Source organism: Erythrolamprus reginae, chromosome 2, assembly GCF_031021105.1.
Source record: "Erythrolamprus reginae isolate rEryReg1 chromosome 2, rEryReg1.hap1, whole genome shotgun sequence".
NCBI classification, from domain to species: Eukaryota; Metazoa; Chordata; class Lepidosauria; order Squamata; family Dipsadidae; genus Erythrolamprus; species Erythrolamprus reginae.
In genome coordinates this window covers 314,949,096-314,967,890 of record NC_091951.1, presented here as the reverse complement: position 1 = coordinate 314,967,890, position 18,795 = coordinate 314,949,096, and the positions used below count along the sequence as shown (strand labels likewise).

At 39.5% G+C, this 18,795-nt stretch overlaps 2 protein-coding genes across 9 annotated transcripts in view; one reads left to right on the top strand and one right to left on the bottom strand.

Moving 5' to 3' along the window:
* Positions 1-11,882, bottom strand: part of POLK (DNA polymerase kappa) — a 35,263-nt gene extending 23,381 nt beyond the window's left edge. The window contains exons 1-4 of one of the 7 annotated variants that reach the window (XM_070743195.1): positions 11,548-11,829; positions 4,712-4,857; positions 3,295-3,454; positions 2,093-2,264 (exon numbers count right to left, since the gene is read on the bottom strand). In XM_070743195.1, coding sequence (XP_070599296.1) covers positions 2,093-2,227 — 135 coding nt within the window. In that variant the 5' untranslated portion in view covers positions 2,228-2,264; positions 3,295-3,454; positions 4,712-4,857; positions 11,548-11,829. Of the gene's footprint in view, positions 1-2,092; positions 2,279-3,294; positions 3,455-4,711; positions 4,858-10,610; positions 10,728-11,547 lie in introns of those variants that run through there. The other 6 variants (XM_070743197.1, XM_070743196.1, XM_070743198.1 and 3 more) reach the window with 6 other exon arrangements.
* The window catches only part of CERT1 (ceramide transporter 1), a 77,416-nt gene continuing 69,524 nt past the window's right edge, over positions 10,904-18,795 (top strand). The window contains exon 1 of one of the 2 annotated variants that reach the window (XM_070743202.1): positions 10,904-11,423. In XM_070743202.1, the coding sequence (XP_070599303.1) occupies positions 11,328-11,423 (96 nt within the window). In that variant the 5' untranslated portion in view covers positions 10,904-11,327. The remainder of the gene's footprint in view (positions 11,424-18,795) is intronic. The other variant, XM_070743203.1, reaches the window with a different exon arrangement.

Below are 18,795 nucleotides of genomic sequence, written 5' to 3'. Positions count from 1 at the left end.
GTCACGATATATCACATGATGCGATCGAGTTTGACATCCATGCCTTAGAGCAGGAGTTACCAACTTTTCAGACCTCAGGGACCACTAAATTCATAATTTTAAATCCCATGGACCACACATATAATCTGCCTAATGACTGGCTGGGTGGGCGTGGCCAAGTGGCCATGTGACTGAGTGGGCATGGCCAACCTAATGTAACTCACATCAAAGGGTACCTCATCGGCCTCTACATGCCTCTTCCACCCAGCCACTCCTCACCCGCCCACACAGGCTCCTAAGGGGCCCAACAGGAAGCAGTTGTTGGAGCTAAGCAATCACCACGAGAAACAGCTGACACAATTGTTTCTCAGCTGGAGCTGACCGAGGAGGAGGCTCAGCAGAAGCATGTCACCGAGGACTACAAGCATAGGCTTTCCAAGCAGAGGAAAGACCTGTGGGAGTGCAAGGTCAGGTTCTGGCACCTGGAGGCTTAGGGAGCTAAGATGGGTCAGCCAGCTGCAGGCCACGATGCAGTCCCACTGGAACAAGGCCCTCTGGCTCTTCAAACCAAACTCTGGCCACACAGCTGCACTCTCCTGCGCCGCAGCAGGCATCTCTCAGCGCAGCTGAGCGAGTCATGGCCTGAAGCACAGCGCTGGAGGTCTGGCCCAGTGGCATGCCTCTCTCCACCGAGCCTGGACCTGAAACGCCCCAACCATGGCCCACGGCACCCACGGCGGCTGCCCCTCTCTGGATCTCGTCCCTGCTTTCCTGTGGCCCTCCTGCTGCCTGTGCCTGGCTGAAGGCAGCCTAAGCTCCAACAGTGCCTCGTTGGTCTCCTCCCCGGAGTTCTGAGGTTCCCTGGTGGGTGGGCGGGGCAGGCAGGTGCAGCTGGCGGTGGGCAGTGGCAGAGCACCAGCCAGTGCGAGAAGTTCTGCATGCACCACCTGGCCCAGGCCCTGCATGCACCGTGCTGCTACCCGCCCGCCTCAGTGGTGCTGGCCAGTCAGAGCCTGACCAAGATCAAGACACTGTGCCTGGCCATCTGCTACATCGGCCACCTCTTTGAGCTGCTCTGCCAGGAGATGCACCCACCGCTTCGACTGCTTGAGCCGCCCCACCGCAGTCAGAGTGGGGGCACCCTGCTCCTGCCCCGAGTTGTGCACAAGGTGGCCAAGCCGGCACCGTGCTGCTCCCGGTGGACCTGCCCACTGTGCCCCTGTCGCCCATCTGTCAGAGTCTCCCTGACAAGCTGCTCACCTGCCGGGAGGATTTCTTCCCACTGGCGGCTCCCACCTGGGACTGACCGCTGCTGCTGCCACACCTCACAGGACCCAACATCACGGTTGCCAGCCGCCGGCCGGCCCCATCAGCAACAGCAGCAGCGGCAGAGGTGCCCCACGCCAACTGGATGAGCGCCACACTCTCTGGGCCCACCTAGCCGGCGGTGCTGTTGCTGCTGGCTGGGATGGCGAGATATGGCTGCTGCACATAGGGCGTGCGCTGCTCCATTTCCACCGGTGGAATGGTGTTCCACGCTGTTCCACCTCTTGCCCAGCCCTGGGCCCAAGGGCCATATTTTGAGGACCCCTGATTTAGTGCAATATAAAAAAGGCAAATAATTTTTCTGCGGACCAACAAAATTTTCTTGTAGAGCACCAGTGGTCCGCGGAGCACCAGTGGTCCACAGACCACCAGTTGGTGACCACTGCCTTAGAGCACAGGTGAAAATATGAATCATCAAATAACAAATCAAATAGGCACACTGAACTGTGTCAAAATTATATTGTATTTAAACATAAATAATTTGTGTAATATTTTGGTTAAGACATTTCATACCTCATAAAAAGATAAAATTATATAAACAAATAAAACACATCAGAAGAATATTATTATTAAACAAAAATGAATTAGACCTGTACCTTCAGGATATAAATGTACCAATTTAAGTACTGACCAGAAAATTGCAGTCTTAAAGCAATTATTTAAACTGTCCTACTGATTCTGAATAATATTGAAATACACTATTATTAGTTGTATCTAAAGTTGGCTGAGTATATAAATTAAAATATGATTGTTATTGAATACAAGCTTACAAAGCTTATAAACAAACCTTGGAGGCTTCCATTATGATTTTGTTGATCTTCTCTTTATCCAGCCCTTGCATTCCAGCTTTGTTATCATTAAGACCCATCCTAAGAAGTAACCCTTCTCTGGAAGAAGCATTATCTTGGTTTGTATTTTCCATTGTACAACCCCAAACAAACAGTTTCTCAGTTATTACCCTGAAAAAGAAAAACTACATAGTTTTAGAGTCTATCGCTAACACTCTCACATCATCATAATATAACGTAATTATCTACATGTGCACCCAACAATGTTACATTATTTTTAATAACAGAAATATGTTCACTTGGGAACCTGGGAAAAGCGTGTTTACATCTTATTTTCATTTATTATCACTTATTAATTAATCTTAATAGTTGCAATAACATTTACCGAACAAGTGGAAAGTAGCAATGTTTTTGGTTAAACCGTTAAATTATCTTCAGATACATAGGAAGCCATCACCACTAGACGGCTTAGAATTCTGTCTTATAACTAGAAGGTTTCATGTTGGAATTTTTGTTGTTTTAAATACATGTATATAATAAATATCTTTATAATGATGTGTCAAAAAATGAAAACAAGAATAAGAGGACTTAGAAGGAATAATTATCAATACAATATCAATAGCATAACTTTAGCTATGAATCCAGACACGAGTCTGCGGAGAGGGGTGGCATACAAATCTATCTATCTATCTATCTATCTATCTATCTATCTATCTATCTATCTATCTATCTATCTATCTATCTAAATAAATAAAATAAAATAAAATAAAATAAAATAAAATAAAATAAAAATTTCGGAGTGTAACACGCACCTTAGTTTTTGGGGAGGAAAATAGGGAAAATAATCTGTTTACCAGATATTCACCTGGCTAGCATCCTTAGTCTGGTCAGCTTCAGCACATTATTTTATCCCCCTGGTTAGGGGGAAAAATCTTATTCAGAGAGTAACAATAAAAGTAGAGAGTAACAATGAAAGAGCTTACAAGCCAGTAAGAGCTGGAAAAATCATTAGCACCTGGTTAGGGCTGGAAAGAAACATTTGGAGCAAGTACAGCAATAAAAAAACCTACAAAGACAGGGTTTGGAAAACATTCTTGACAGAGAGTAACAATGAAAGGTAAGAGCTGGGAAGATCATTAGCACCTAGTTAGGGTTGGAAAAAAAGCTCTTAAAAAAGCTACATTCAGAGTATAAGACCCACCTGAATTTTCAGCCTCTTTTAGGGAGGAAAAAGGTGCGTCTTGTACTCCGAAAAATACAGTAAATGATCTTGGACCAGTCACACTCTCTCCTCAACCCACCTCACAGAGTTATTGTTGTGTAGGAAAAACAGAAGGCATGAATTTTGGATGTGTTCACTGCTGTTGAGTTATTTGTAAAAATATACAAATAAATAAATAAATAAATAAAAGTTTGCCATCATATATATATTTTTCTAGACATTGACAATTACAATTCAACAGAAACAATTCATGTCTATTGTGTCTGTGGGTTATCTTTTTGGAAAGATGGATTCACCTAATTGAAATGTAGCACCCAAAATATAACACAGGCAATCCTTGACTTACAACAGTTCTTTTACTGATCTTCAAAGTTAAAATAGAAATGAAAAATGTTATTTATGACAATTTTTCACAATTATAACCTTTGCAGCATCCCCATGATCATGTGTTCAAAATTCAGATGCTTGGCTATATTAATATATGGCCACTTGGTGTCTTTCTTTTGGACATAAATTATTTCAAATAGGAATTATTATAGGAAATGTTTAGGCAGATGATGACACTGGCATTGGATAATTTCATGGCTGTTTAAAAACAACACTACAAGACTATCAGGGTACCAATTTTGTGTTACACAATAATATGGATAATCTGTAAATTTAAAAAACACACACGACCAGGTAGTCTTATTTGGATGTCTGTTTAGACACCTAGACTGCAAAATTAATTTATATAATTGATTTCATTTTTTTAATCATAAAGCAAAATGACAAATGATAGTTTACAGGTAGTTCTCATTTAGCGACCATACTTGGAACCGGCAACTTGGTTGTTAAGGAAAATAATTACTTTGCAATGTTAGAAGAGTCATGTTGGTTTTTGTTAGTTTTGTTAGTTTCAACCTCCTGCTGCTCCTGGAGATACAGAAAAAATACTGTACAGTATGTTGTGATTAACTTGCCTGTGTAGAAGGTTTACGAGGCTTGCTTTATCTTAGGCCTTAACTTACTGTAATAATGTTGTAACCTTTTTTAGTGCAATCATATCTGTGACTTCATTAAGCAGAAATCCTAACAATCATTTGCTTAAATAGTCCAAAACTTTAAGTTTCAGATTGGCATTGTCAGAGTAATGAAGATTTAAAGCTGACTAGCTGCTTTAAGACTGAGCAGTCAGCAGGGTTATTGTTGCTTTAAGAAGCTGTCTATATAAGGGAGGACAGGAGAAGGCGTCTCCCACTCTCATGTACCTCTCTCCTCCTTGTGTTCAATCCGCATTGTAGTTCTCAGTGTAGAGTAGAAGATTGCTTGCTTATCTGGCATGTGCCTACCATGTGTGTGTATGTATGTATGTAAATAGAAGCCTTGTATATAAACCACTCTTTGTAAAACAAACCTGTGTATACTGTATTTTGCTCCTGGGTTGTCTCAAAATAATAGTCATGTTGTGCACGCTCCGACACATTGGTCTGGGCTAGTATTTTTCATTCATGACGGTTCACTTTTACTGCATCATAGCTGACACCACTTGGAATTAGAATCCTTTGAAGACATGAAAAATAAAGTTAATAAAGTTAAGTTCATGTCTGCCAATAACAAAATAAATTAATATTCTGCTACAAGGAACAATGAAGTTGGACTGTTTGAATAAGATGATTATAAAAAGGAGTAATTGTGTGTATTATTGATTTATTCTAAGGTGTATGCATTGATATACACTGCACACAAAAAATAAAGGGAACACTTAAACAACACAATATAACTACAAGAAAATCAAACTTCTGTGAAATCAAACTTCCACTTAGGAAGGAACACTGATTGACAATCATTTTCACATGCTGTTGTGCCCATTCAATTTTGTACAGAACAAAGTATTCAATGAGAATATTTCATTCATTCAGATCTAGGATGTGTTATTTGAGTGTTCCTTTATTTTTTTTCAGCAGTATATATATATGAAAATTGTGGAGAAATTTTTTAAAAAAAATATTTTTTAAAAAAAGAAACAACTATAATTTGGGAGCCTAGAAATAGCCATAGCAAGTCATCTGCTTTTTCAACAAGAGATGTGAGGCTAGGGAGAGCCCAAAATTGCACACCAACACTGACCGTAAAAATGCACACAGGTAGTCTTCAACTTACAACAGTTCATTTAGTGAATTTTTAAAATTGCAACATTACTGAAGAAAGTGATTTATGACTGCTTTTCAGTTACAACCTTTGCAGCATGCCCATGATCATGTGATCAAAATTCAGATTCTTAGCAACTGGTGCATATTTGTGACTACTGCTATGTCCCAAGGTCATGTGATCTCCTCTTCTGACAAGCAAAGTCAATGGGGAAGCCAGGTTCACTTAATAACTACTGTGATTTACTTAATAACTGAGGCAAGAAAGATAATAAAATGGGGCAAAACTCACTTTATAGCAGAAACGTTGGGCTCAATTGTGATTGTAACTCAAGGGCTACTGGTAACACAGGCAGAGTTAACAATAGAAAATCTCCAAATCGAAACAAAACCTTTATTATACTCAGTGACCAAAATCTTCAGAACCACGTGGCCTTAAAACCCATAGCCACTAACTAGTTTTGCTATAATTGAACTAAATCTTATTCTCTCCTATCCAACTCCCATAGTCTCTGGGCACCGGGAAAAGTCCTAGTGGCATCACCTTTTTTTGGCCTAGGTTAGAGGAATACAACTGGTTATCATCAATGATCTGATATTTCAGTCATGTTATCTGATTATTTTATCTAGCATCTTCATTTAGATCTTAATGAGTGGGGACAGGGGAAGAGTCCTAAGGCAGAACCAGCTCTAGGGAAAGGAGGAAAATCAGTCTAGTGCTATATTTTCGATTCCCAATTCCTGAAATGGCCCAGAAAAATATCATGATCAATGGCATTGGAGGCTGAAGGCTAATTGTATTCAGTCTTCTGTAATGTTTATTTGCAGTTACACAGTATATAAGAACATTTCAAATATAATAGAAACATAAATCTTTAAAGTATGCAGATTTCATCCTATGTAATCTTTTAAGCATGTTAACTGAAACTAATGCTATTGACTTTGAAACCCTAACATAAACAATATTGCTGTAGTTGGAAATATTTTTTCTTTGTAGCCAAAGCTACCTGAGCATTGTTCCATGATGGATTGCAGTTTTCAGAGAAACTGCACCATCTCCTGAAACTTAATTTAACTCATCCAACTTGTTTTCTACCTACCTCACCAATTCCCTCAAGGCAGAAATGAACACTTTCAAACCAACTTGCCAATATCTTTAAGAGGTTTATCAAATGCAGCCAGGCACAGAATGGATATTTTAAGCAACTGCTGAAGCACGGACAAAACCGAGATCAATAAGGAACAAAAAGAGAAAGAAAGGGATAAGATGTTGCAAGGGATAAAAATGAAGATAATTGCAAAAGCACAATAAATATAATTGATATTTACTCCCTCAGAATCTGTAGTCAAACCACATCACATTAGTTCTCCTTCCTAAAATAAGACATTTTCATTTGTTTGGGATTTTTAAAAACACATAAATAAGAACTATCTTGCTGAAATGAGATCAAGAGCTGATATAGTTTCTACCTTTCATTTTCAACTATGGCCACCTGTCTATAATGGCCATGGTCAAATTCAGTGCCCCCCCCCCCCACTTTCTCAGCACCAAGAACCAGTTCTGTAAAGGGCAGTTTTTCCAAGGGTGGGGTGGGGGCTTCATACACTTGCATGGCCCAGATCCTGTCAAGCCGCAGACCAGTGCTGGTCCAGAGCCAGGGCGTTTACTAAAACTATTCATATATGACATCATGTGATGTGACTGTGGGAAGCATTCAAAGGATCTACTTTACAAAACATACTAGTTGATTGAACCAGTCCTCCTGAAACCTTAAAGCAACCATATATAGCTACTTTGAAGTATATTTTTTTATGGTTTGTGCAGACCTTCCATTAGGATTAGCAGCAAAGATGCTGCATCCAAATGAAATTTCTTTTGAATTAGCCAATGAATCCTTTAAATAATGTTGCATCAACATTTCAAGGTGAGTTAATAGTCCTCAACTTACAATTGAGCCATATTTTCTGTTGCTAAGCAAGACAGCTGTTTGTGAATTTTGTTTCATTTTGCCACTGTTCTTACTAAATGAATCGTGGTAATTGTTAAGTTAGCAACTTGGTTAAGTGAATTTAGCTTCCCCACTGACTTTGCTTGTCAGAAGATGAGATCATAAAATGTGATCACATGACAGCAGGATAGTTCAGCCATCATAAATATGAACCAGTTGCCAAGGATCTGAATTTTGATCATGTGATCCTGGGGCCCCTGCAATGTCATGTGAAAAACATGTTATTTTTTTTAGTGCCATTGTAATTTGAGATTACAGCCGGGGTGGTGCAGTGGGTAGAGTGCTGTACTGCAGGCCACTGAAGCTGACTGCTAGATCTGCAGGTCAGCGGTTCAAATCTCATCACCAGCTCAAGGTTGACTCAGCCTTCCATCCTTCTGAGGTTGATAAAATGAGGACTCGGACTGTGGGGGCAATATGCTGGCTCTGTTAAAAAGTGCTATTGCTAACATGTTGTAACCTGCCTGAGTCTAAGGAGAAGAGTGGCATAAAAATCGAATAAATAAATAAATAAATTTGTAACTTTGAAGAGTCACTAAATGAACAGTTCTAAGTCAAGGACTATCTGTACTTAAGCAACCATCACAATGAATTCTGAAAAGAATCTCTTGAATTTTTTTTCACAGGCTCTGTGGCTACATAGCTTTATAGCCTCAAATGAATTGTGCTTTTGCAAATCTTTAAAATCTTTCAACAGGCCTGAGGCACATGAGTTATGATTCACTCCTTGGTAATAGATCATGTTTATGATCATGATCAAGTTGTGTTCTATTCTTTTCCCCAATGTATTGTTGGTCTTATTTACAATTTGCTTATTTTTATTATCTTATGTTTCTTAAACTAATATAAGCTGCCCAGAATTGCCTGAGTTTGAGGAAGGATACATGTTAATTGAATACAGGCCACAGCTGAAGACGGATGAGAAGCGGAGGTCTTCAGGGTAATTTTATTTGGCTCTAACAAGCCCAACAAGATTTGGAGAGGAGGGGGGGGGGGCTAGCTTAGGTTTTCACATCTTATTTCACAGGGGTTGTAATTTCATTGCAGTAAGTTTGATATACATTGTGCCTGGCAGTACCAGTCAAATAAGCCTTGTGCTTTATCCCTAACACACTGATGACGAAGTATTTGTGAAAAGACAGCTACTGCAACAAGAGGCATTATGCATCCTTACTCTCCATTAACCATCTGTGCTCTGCACCAAAGTTACTAGTAGAATCTTAAAGCTATCCATGAAAAGTATTTGACTTCTATTTAATAACAGGAACCAAATTTGTTACAAAAGTAAGAACTTTTACAGTAATGAGGACAGCGTTGGGGTGAAAAAACTATGTTTCAATTCTAAACATAGGGTGTTTCTACAAGATTCCATTTTATAATTCTGTCTAGTTTAAACTACCAGTAATTCTATTATCTGAAGTATGTTCAACCTTGTCTCCTCCAAGCCAAAACATCCATACACAAAAAAATAGCCATAGGATCAACACATTAACCATAAATTTGCTTCTGTGACATGCAGTATAGCAAGGGTAACATTATTATTTTTTTAAAAAAAATAAAAAATAACACACATAAAAGACAAACACAAAAAAACACACACGGGATATTTACATCCTATTTCTGTCAGAAGCTCTAACGGAGATATATACATTTTTACATTATTTTGTTAATATTTATGCTTGCCTATTTTTGTCTACATTTCGAATAAAAATACTTTTATCCATTATTAATCTTCTTAGGCTTTCTATTTAATTTCACTTCCTTTGCCATTTCTCTTTTTTAACCAATTATAAAATTTATCCCATACCCTATAATAGTCTGAGTCCTCTTTCTCTTCTAATTTCCTGGTCAACATGTCCATTTCTGCTCATTCCATGATCAGGGTAACATTATCTTTTTTAGGTTTCTGATGTTTTATAAGATTTGATAAGTTCCAAAGAACTTTTTCCTTTTGAGTCAATTTGCATTACTTGCAATTTTGACTCCCTGTTTGGAGCTAGCAACACATGTAGCTTGTTTTCTCCCCATTTAATATATTTCCAGATCCACAATGCTTCCACCAAATAATTTTTCAAATAGCTGTTTCAGCTAGGGGGGGGGGACCCTCATTGTCCTTCCTTTGTTTTAATTGCGTGGTGCAACTGGAATAATCTAGAACTGAACACACTGAAAACCGTAGAAATGGTGGTGGACTTTAGGAGAAATCCTCCCATCCTACCACCTTTCACAATACTAGACAACACAGGATCAACACTAGAGACCTTCAAATTTCTAGATTCTATCATATATCAAGATCTAAAATGGTCACCAAACATCAATAACATCATCAAAAAAGCAGAACAAAGAATGTTCTTTCCGCGCCAACTCCGAAAGCTCAAACTGCCCAAGGAGCTGCTGATACAGTTCTACAAAGGAATCATTGAGTCTGTCATCTGCACCTCTATAACTGTCTGGTTTGGTTCTGCAACCCAACAAGACCAACACAGACTTCAGAGGATAATCAGAACTGGGGGGAAAAAAACAATTGCTGCCAAATGCCTTCTGTATACTGTGGGAGTCAAAGAGGGCTGTGAAAATATTTACAGACCCTTCATATCCTGGACATAAATTGTTCCAACTCCTACCCTCAAAACATCGCTACCGACCAAGACAAGTAGACACAAGAACAGTTTCCCCCCCCAACACCATCACTCTGATAAGCAAATAATTCCCTCAACACTGTCAAACTCTTTACTAAGTCTGTACTACTATTAATACTAGTTTTTTTCTCATCATTCCTATCACCCATTTCCTCCCACTTATGACTGTATGACAGTAACTTGTTGCTTGTATCCTTAAGATTTTTATTAATATTGTTTCTTCATTGCTTATTTGACCCCTATGAAAATCATTAAGTGTCGTGCCTCATGATTCTTGACAAATGTACAGTATACTGTATTTTCTTTTATGTACACTGAGAGCGTGTGCACCAAAGACAAATTCCTTGTGTGTCTAATGACACTTGTCCAATAAAGAATTCTACTATTCTACTTATAAGGATGGCATAGTAGGGGAAATCTAAAACCCATGCCAAGGCGGCCAAAAAAAAAAAAAGAAATCCCACAAGTCCAGTTCCTTCCTAATGACACATAACGCAGCCATAAGCTCCCCAACACACCTCAGTCCCAAGAAGCTTCGCCAGCCCCCGTTTCCGCAATAATTAAGCCGCACCAAGATGGCGACCGATTGTGTTTTCAAAAAACAGAGAGAAAAGACGCGACACCGGCACTTTGCGGAAGCAAACCCAACGCAACAACCCGGAGAATTTTAGAGGGAAAGAAACGATTAAACGCCCGCTGCCCCACCCGCTTTCCCAGGAGGCGCTGCGCCGCCCAACACTGCCAGCCGACTACAACTCCCATCATGCTCTCGTTCTGTAACTCCGTCTGGCGAGGAGCGTTAAAAGGGCTTGGTTTAAAAAAAAAAAAAAGGAGGGGAACGGCGAGAAAAATGGCGGCCGAGGTAGTAGTACCAGTTGCGACAACCGCCGCCGCCGCGACAAGGTTGAGCTGAGCTGAGGCGGCGAAGAAGACGCGCGCTTGGGGGGTTGGGGCGGGGGGGGTCCGCTGAAAAGGCCGCTTCTCTCATGGTCAGGGCTAACCCGGCGTGCGCGGAAGGGCGTGAGGGGAAGCTCGGCGAGCTGTTGCTACTGCTGCTGCTGTGCCGGCGGTGGCCAGAAGGGGACAGCCCGACGGAAGGGCTCTGAAGGTGGGCTTAGGCTGGGGCGACGTAGCAGCAGTAGCGGCTCCGGAGCAGCGTCTTTAAAAACCAGGTAGAGAGCGAGAGCGAAGAGCCTCGGCGGTTTCTGCGAAAGAACGGAGAGGGAAGCGCCTCCATGTCGGACAACCAAAGCTGGCATTCCTCCGGCTCCGAAGAAGATCCCGAGACAGAGTCGGGGGCGCCTGTTGAGCTCTGTGGAGTCCTCAGCAAGGTATATATATATATATATGTATATATATTTTAAAGCCCCGTCGCTTCCCTTTCCTCGCTGCTATGGCTCCTCGGGCTCAGCTTGGACGGCCGTCTCTGCCTCAGGCGGCGCCACTTTGCCTTACCTGAGCTGCTGAGGGAGGGGGGCAGTTTCTCTCCCCCTCCCGTGGTTGGTTGGGTTACGTGAAGGCATTTGGGGGCCGTGGCGGAAGGGTGGCACCCTCACGCGCTCTCTCTCTGTCTTTCCGCGAAAGAAGCGCTGGCAGGCAATGGAGAGAGCCTGACGTTGAGTCACCTCACGGGTGCCCACCGCCCTGGGGGAGGCGGCGGCGGCGGCGGCCTGCTGTCGGACTGGCTTCCTTAGTCAACGGGAGGTCCCCCGCACGTTTCCTCCGCCGCCCACCTCCGGAGCCGGTTTGTGTGTGTCAAATACGTATAATGCGAGTTACATATTTGAGGTGAAGCGCTTGGTCGCCGCAGTCGGGGTGGGGTGGGGGAAGACGCTGAGGATCTTTTTATCCGAGGGGGGGGGCTTGTCTCCGAAACGGTGCATTGGCTGAAATGTCACTTGTCCCTGAGGAAATTCCGGGATTATTATTGTTGTTGTTGTTGTTATTATTATCATCACATTATTATTATTATTATTATTATTATTATTATTATTATTATTATTATTATTATCACTTATTATCACTTATTATTATTATTATCTATTATTACTACTATTATTACTATTATTGTTATTATTGCTTGCTAAAATAACTTAAAAGGAAGAAATTTTTTCTTCTCCACCTGTCTCTGCAAGTGCCTGGTAGAGAGAAGAGTGTTGCAAACCACACTTGTTAAACCATTGCTTGGATGAGTAAACATACTGCTAAAAAAAGGGGAACACTTAAACAACAGAATATAATCCAAGTAAATCAAACTTCTGTGAAATCAAACTGTCCACTTAGGAAGCAACACATTACATTTTGTTGTCAGCACATTCATCTTTGCACAGAACAAAGTATTCAATGAGAATATTTCATTCATTCAGATCTAGGATGTGTTCTTTGAGTGTTCACTTTATTTATTTTTTTGAGCAGTGTATTTTGGTGTCCGTCTTTTGTTGAGGATTGCTCAGGTCATATTTTCTTGGTGGATGCGTGAAGGAAAAGCTAGCTTCATGGTTGTCCCCCTTGTGAAACAACAAAAATCCCAATATTTCTTTCTGCTTTTGGTTTTAATAAGGGGAAGAAGAATCATGTGTATTGGCAAATCATAACAGCTTGTGGCAGTATCAAGACCAGAGTTCTGTGACCTTTGGCCAAAGCATCAAATAGTGTCATAAAAGAGGCTGGTTGGAAGATAGTAGTAGTAGAAGTAGTTCTCCCTTTCAGATTTCAGTCTCTCTGCTCTCTAATCTGTAGTGTGAATTCTTGCTTTGAAATGGAAAGGAATGGGCATTGTTGCTGCTTAGCTAAAGATCACTTGTATTAGAAGTTTGGAACAAAAAAAATAACAGAAAAGGCAATGGCAAAGAGTTCTGTATTGTTGTCAAGAAAACTACATTGATGTATCCATAAAGTCATTTACTGTTGAGAATAGTTTGAAGGAAATTTTCTGAAAGTCATCCTAGAGAGAAAATGTTGCAACTCTGAAATTGCCTATTTTAAAAGTGTAGAAAATAGTTTAGGAAACAATTTATTTTTAGAAACTCTGGCTTGTGAATTGCCCTGGTATAAACAAAATGTAGCTAGTGCAATTATTTGCTACATGTAGGAAATTATGTTTCCTTCAAATATTCTTAAAAATGTAGACAAGCTTTCTTTCAGATGTAGTTTGTGTAACAGTGAATAGAAGGAGCACTGTTGCATTATTAGAAAAATCTTAAGGGAATGCCTTTGTTTTCAGAGCTCACAAAGTCCAAGTAAAAGCTGAAAAGTTTATTCATTAGGTTATAGCATTTTACTGTAGATGGTCCTTAGAAATGTGTAGCTGACTTTACACAAGAGTGATGTACTAGACTGGGATCAAGGAAACTCAGGTTGATGTCCACACTTGGTGTTGGAGTTCTCCAAGTTACTTTAAGTCATTCATCTTAATCTTATTTCTCAGGTTGTTAGTTGAAGGATAAAATAAAAAAAGATAATCAGCATAACAGCTTGAGCTCATAAGAACAGGTAGAATTTTTAAAAAGTGGACAAAATCAGCACAACATTTTAAATGTGCCTCATCATAGTTGTTGCTTTTTCTACCTGCTTGGTTTGACTGCAGTTGTAAAGAATGGATGGAAAGAACTGCGGTATGTATTCCAAGAACTTCACAATGCCTTATCTATTCATGTTGTCTTCCATATTTTTATTAATACTTTTGTTTGCCTTTTAGTAAGTTCAGAGCAGATAATTCAGAATAATACAGTAATGGTGCCTTTTCTCTTTAGTTAAGATAAATATTTATACATATTTACAAGCTGTTCTTCTCAATGCATTAAATATACTTACCAGTTAATAAAATTTTAAAGAAATCACAAAAAATTGCAATTTTGTCATCCAATATTCATTCATGATATTTCTTTGAAGATACAGTTATAATCTATTTGGTATAGTAATTAAATTCTAAAATGATATTTCTGGAAAGGAAAGTTCTTGATCATCTAAACTCTCTTAAGCCCTTTATATCAACTTTATCCCATAGTTGTATTAGCTTGTGACACCAAATATTTACATTATAATTTTATTTATTTCAAGATATATAAGGGCGCCCAACTGAGCAGTGTATAACTTAAATAAAAATTACAACAAACAATATATAAATACAAAAGCTAAAATGTAAAATGGCAACCAAGTACAGGGCAAAACAAACCTCAGAAGCAGACTGCCACTCAACCAACCCTTCACACTTGAGAGAAGAGCCAGGGGTCCTAAGTGCTTTCCCAAAGATAAGGAATGTTGGGTTTGGATCCTGTCATACATTGGGTATAGGATCATTATTCCAGAGACCAGGGACAACCATGGAAAATATATGCTTTCTACGTCCCATAAGATGATAAGACTTTTTAAAAGAAGAACATGGAGTGTGTCCTGTCTGGTGAAGCATGTGGGTGGGCAAGTCTATTTTGCTACTGAACGATCCACATGTAATAGAGGTAGGAGCTTTCCTAAACCTTTTCTTAACCAAACTATTTCCTAGATTAATTAAAAGAGAAAGTTCTTGCCTTTATAATCATAATCTCAAAAGTCCAACATAATAGGCCTACAGAAAACTGTTTTCTTCCGTTATTAATTGTTATGACCTCATAATATAAAAGATATTGATGATTTATGAGCAGAGGACCAGAGTCCTATTCCCCTCTCTTATGCAAACCAATGGCATACTGAATGTGCTTTGTTATTAGAGGGAAACTTTTTTTAAAGAAAGATTCTTGCTTATTGCTCTGCTGCACACTTTGTATTCCACTTCTCTGTGTTTTTCAGATGTTTCTTGCATTAAATTCATATGCTACCCATCTCATCAATAAGCCGACTCTGGACAGCTTGCAAAATGATAAAAAGATAAATATAAAAATAGTTGAAATTAAGAGTTAAATAAGATTGTGGGATCCTTGGTGTTCTGAGATTGATTGCCGCCTTAGAGATGTTTCATTACCCAAATAGATAACATCAGTCCAATGTTGGGTAATGAAGTGTCTGTAAAAAACCACCAATCCCAAAGAGCATCAGTTAAACCATAAGCTACAAGTATTCCCATCTATTGTTACTTAAATAAGAACTAAAATCTGGGGGGACAGACTGCACAGGGGTAGGGCTTTTTCTCTTATCCCATCAGCCACCTCCAGCAAAGAGCACAACCATCAGGGCCACAAACCAGGTAGCAAAACCAGGTTTTAAAGCCAAAAGGCTGGGGGCACATGTTCCTTCCAGTGGCAGAATGTGCAACAGGCAGGGACCATTGCAGAAAAGGCACTTCAAAAATATTAGACAAACAATTGTTCAAAGAATATTTTTATATACTACATGTGTTACCCACAGTGTTTATCTTATATTATTAAGGATTCAGTCTATTACAGTCTAATGTAGTCCATTGCAATGGAGGTGTTAGGAACCAGTCCTCCTGGTGTGTATAATTCAGTGAAGCTCTGTGTGAAAAGTTAGAAAACAGGAAGTTAGAGGAGAGTTCTCCATTTATAGAGAAGCATTGGACACAAGGAGGTCTATTCCAGGGCTACTTCATTCTGAAAATCAGGGTGGTTCAATATCAGCTATGCTAAAGCTGGCAATTCCCAATACAATTCCCATCAGTACAATCTGGTATTAGAACTAGAATTCCATATGACTACTTATATGGTGCTCTGTCTTATTGTGAAGCTTGCTATGAACCTTGACTTAGACTACAAACACTGCCTTTCTGCTGAACTTTAGCTACAGGTAAAACTCTATTTCCTTTGTACTTAGATACTTCCAAATTATTCTTATAATTGGTGTGTGGACACACAGAGATTGGACTCACATGGGTCTCTGAAGATTCCTATAGGATAGAATCTTTCCTTGGAAAGAGCACTACTAGCGTATTCAGAATTTTAAATGTTGTATGCATTGCCTTACATAACATAAGATCAAAGATTTAAATATATATAGAAAAAGAAAAAGAGAAGAGTTGCTTTTTAAAGATGCTTAATTTTAATCAACATGACCTCAGGACCTGCTTCTTCTTCAGTCCAGTAATCTCTCAGACATCAGAACATGTGTGCACAGCCTAGGTTTCAACCATAAAATAACAGAATAACAGAGTTGGAAGGGATCTTAGAGGTTTTCTCATCCAGTCCTCTCCTCAAGCAGGAGACCCTATTCCATTTCAGACAAGTGGTTGTTTAAACTCTTATTTAAAATCTCTAGTGAAAAAGCACCCACAATTTCTGAAGGCACACCGTTCCACTGATTAATTTTTCTGTCAGGAACATTCTCATTTCTAAATTGGTTCTCCCCTTGATTACCTATTTTTGGGAGTATAAGACGCACCTTTTTCCTCCCTAAAAGAGGCTAAAAATTGGGGTGCGTCTTATACTCTGAATGTAACTTTTTTCGAAGCTTTTTTCCCCAGCCCTAATTAGCTGCAAACAATCTTTCCAGCTCTTACCTTGCAGGCTCTTTTATTGTTTCTCTCTGCGAAGAATGTTTTCCAAGCCCTAAGTCTTTTCAGGGTTTTTTTTTCATTGCTCTACTTGCTCAGAATGTTTCTTTCCAGCCCTAACAAGCTGTTAACAATGTTCCCAGGTCTTATCTGCTTGCAAGTTCTTTCATTGTTACTCTCTCCGGATAATTTTTTTTAAAGCCCTAACCAGGGGATAACATAATGTACCAAAGCTGACCAGATTAAGGATGCTAGCCAGATGAACATCTGATAGGCAGATGTTTTTCCCTACTTTCCTCCCCCCAAAATAAGGGTGCATCTTATGCTCCAAAAATTGCTGCTGCTGCTGCTGCTGCTTTCAGTTGCTGTGGAGAATAACTACTTTCCACTTAAGCTATTAAGTATGGACTTAATAAGTAGAATTTCCTCATATTCAGTACCATTTCTTTTCCTGATAAATTAAGCTATTAAGTATGGACCTAATAAATAGAATTTCCTCATATTCAGTATCATTTCTTTGCCTTATAAATGTTGTACTTTAAATTGTTTATCATTTGACTCCAGCCTGAGAGAGAACCTCAGATCTTAAATCTCAGAAATATCCTATCAACACCTTTTGCACAGTTTTTCATCTTGCATGAATCGGAAGCCTCCAGGTTCTCTGGTCTTCACAGTTATGGGGACATGAGTTATTTTGCAATGTAATTTATTCAGAGATTGATTAAGGGGACAGAATAAATTTCAGTGGAATTGATGAGTCTTATGAACATTCCTATTCTATGATCCAGGCAGATACCACACTTCATGAGCTAATGGTCCTGATGCTGGTACAACTCCCTCACCATAGTCAGCAATTTCTACAGCTCTTATCCTTGCTTTCTTGCAGAACACAACAGTGTCCTATTTGTTTTTAAGGGATTCAGTTTCTTGTCTCAGCAGATTATAATATTTTCTCTAGAAGAATTAAGATCTCTTTTTTCTAGGAAAGACCAAGAGTTCATGTTGAGTCCTACGAGTGCAGTTTTCATCCACTAGACTAGACCAGTGATGGCTAACCTTTTCCAGATGGAGTGCCCTAAGCACACCTGCAAACAAACCCCCAAAATGCAATGAGCCCCCCTTGCATGCATGTGTGACCATGTATGCATGAGGGGCCATCAATCACATATATGTGACCCCCCACATGCACCCCCGCTCCACACATGCACCCTGTGTACACATACGTACATGTGACCCCTCTCACATGGCCCATGTGCATGCATGACAGAGACCCAATGGCCAGCTGGCTGGCAGGAGGCACACACGCATGCTTGGCAGAGCTCAACTTGGGCAATGCCTCGCATACTCACAGAGGGCATTGCATACCACCTGTTGCACACGTGCCATAGGTTCGCCATCATGGCATTCAACTGTTTATTTTTTCTTGCTGAGAATAGCTTCTTTCTTTACATTTCCTTTATCAGATTGAATGCATTTTTGTTCTCTTTAAGGCCGAAACTGTCAAAATATGAGTGAATGGTTCATAGATAGGATAGAACCATTAATTACGGTATATAAATGTTATATAGGTGGGCCCTAATCTCAAGACTGGAAAGTGAGTGAACACACTTCCATTAAAAATTTCAATTTCTGTGAGCGAAAAAAGCAAGAAGAAAAAGCTGTGCTTTAAATCCTGTAGCAGATATATCTTTAAGATTGGATGCAAGACTTTTATCTGCAATAAACTTATTTAGCTATGTTGACACTGTGAGCAAGTCACATGAATATTGGGTTAAGTATCTAAAGAATAGAAATGTATTACAAAACCTGGCATGATATCTGGCATTTATGAACTAAAGCCACGTGTCCCTAATTTTTGTTTTTTCCCCAAAAAGCTCTGTTATAAGTTTGCACGTAATAGCTTCCAAGGTAGTTTTAGGGAAGAACACAAGTATACCACAAATATTGCAAGTCATAACTTCTGTGGTAATGTATATTCATCTTTAAGTTTATTTCTTAAGTCACCCCTACTAGAAGGGCTTTTCTTTTTTCTTCTTTTCACAGGCTCTCAATTTAGCTAAGAACCCATTCTTTATTCACAGTATATATTTATTAGAAATTTGCTTGCAAAAGTCAGTTGCAAAATTCTTGTAATATCACTTCCTGGAAACTGAAAATATTCCTTTTATTTTAATGTACAAATTTATTTTAAGATTGCTGTTGGTAACAATAATTATTCTAGAAGTTGTACTGTTGATAGTAATAGTTGTGCTATACTAATAGTA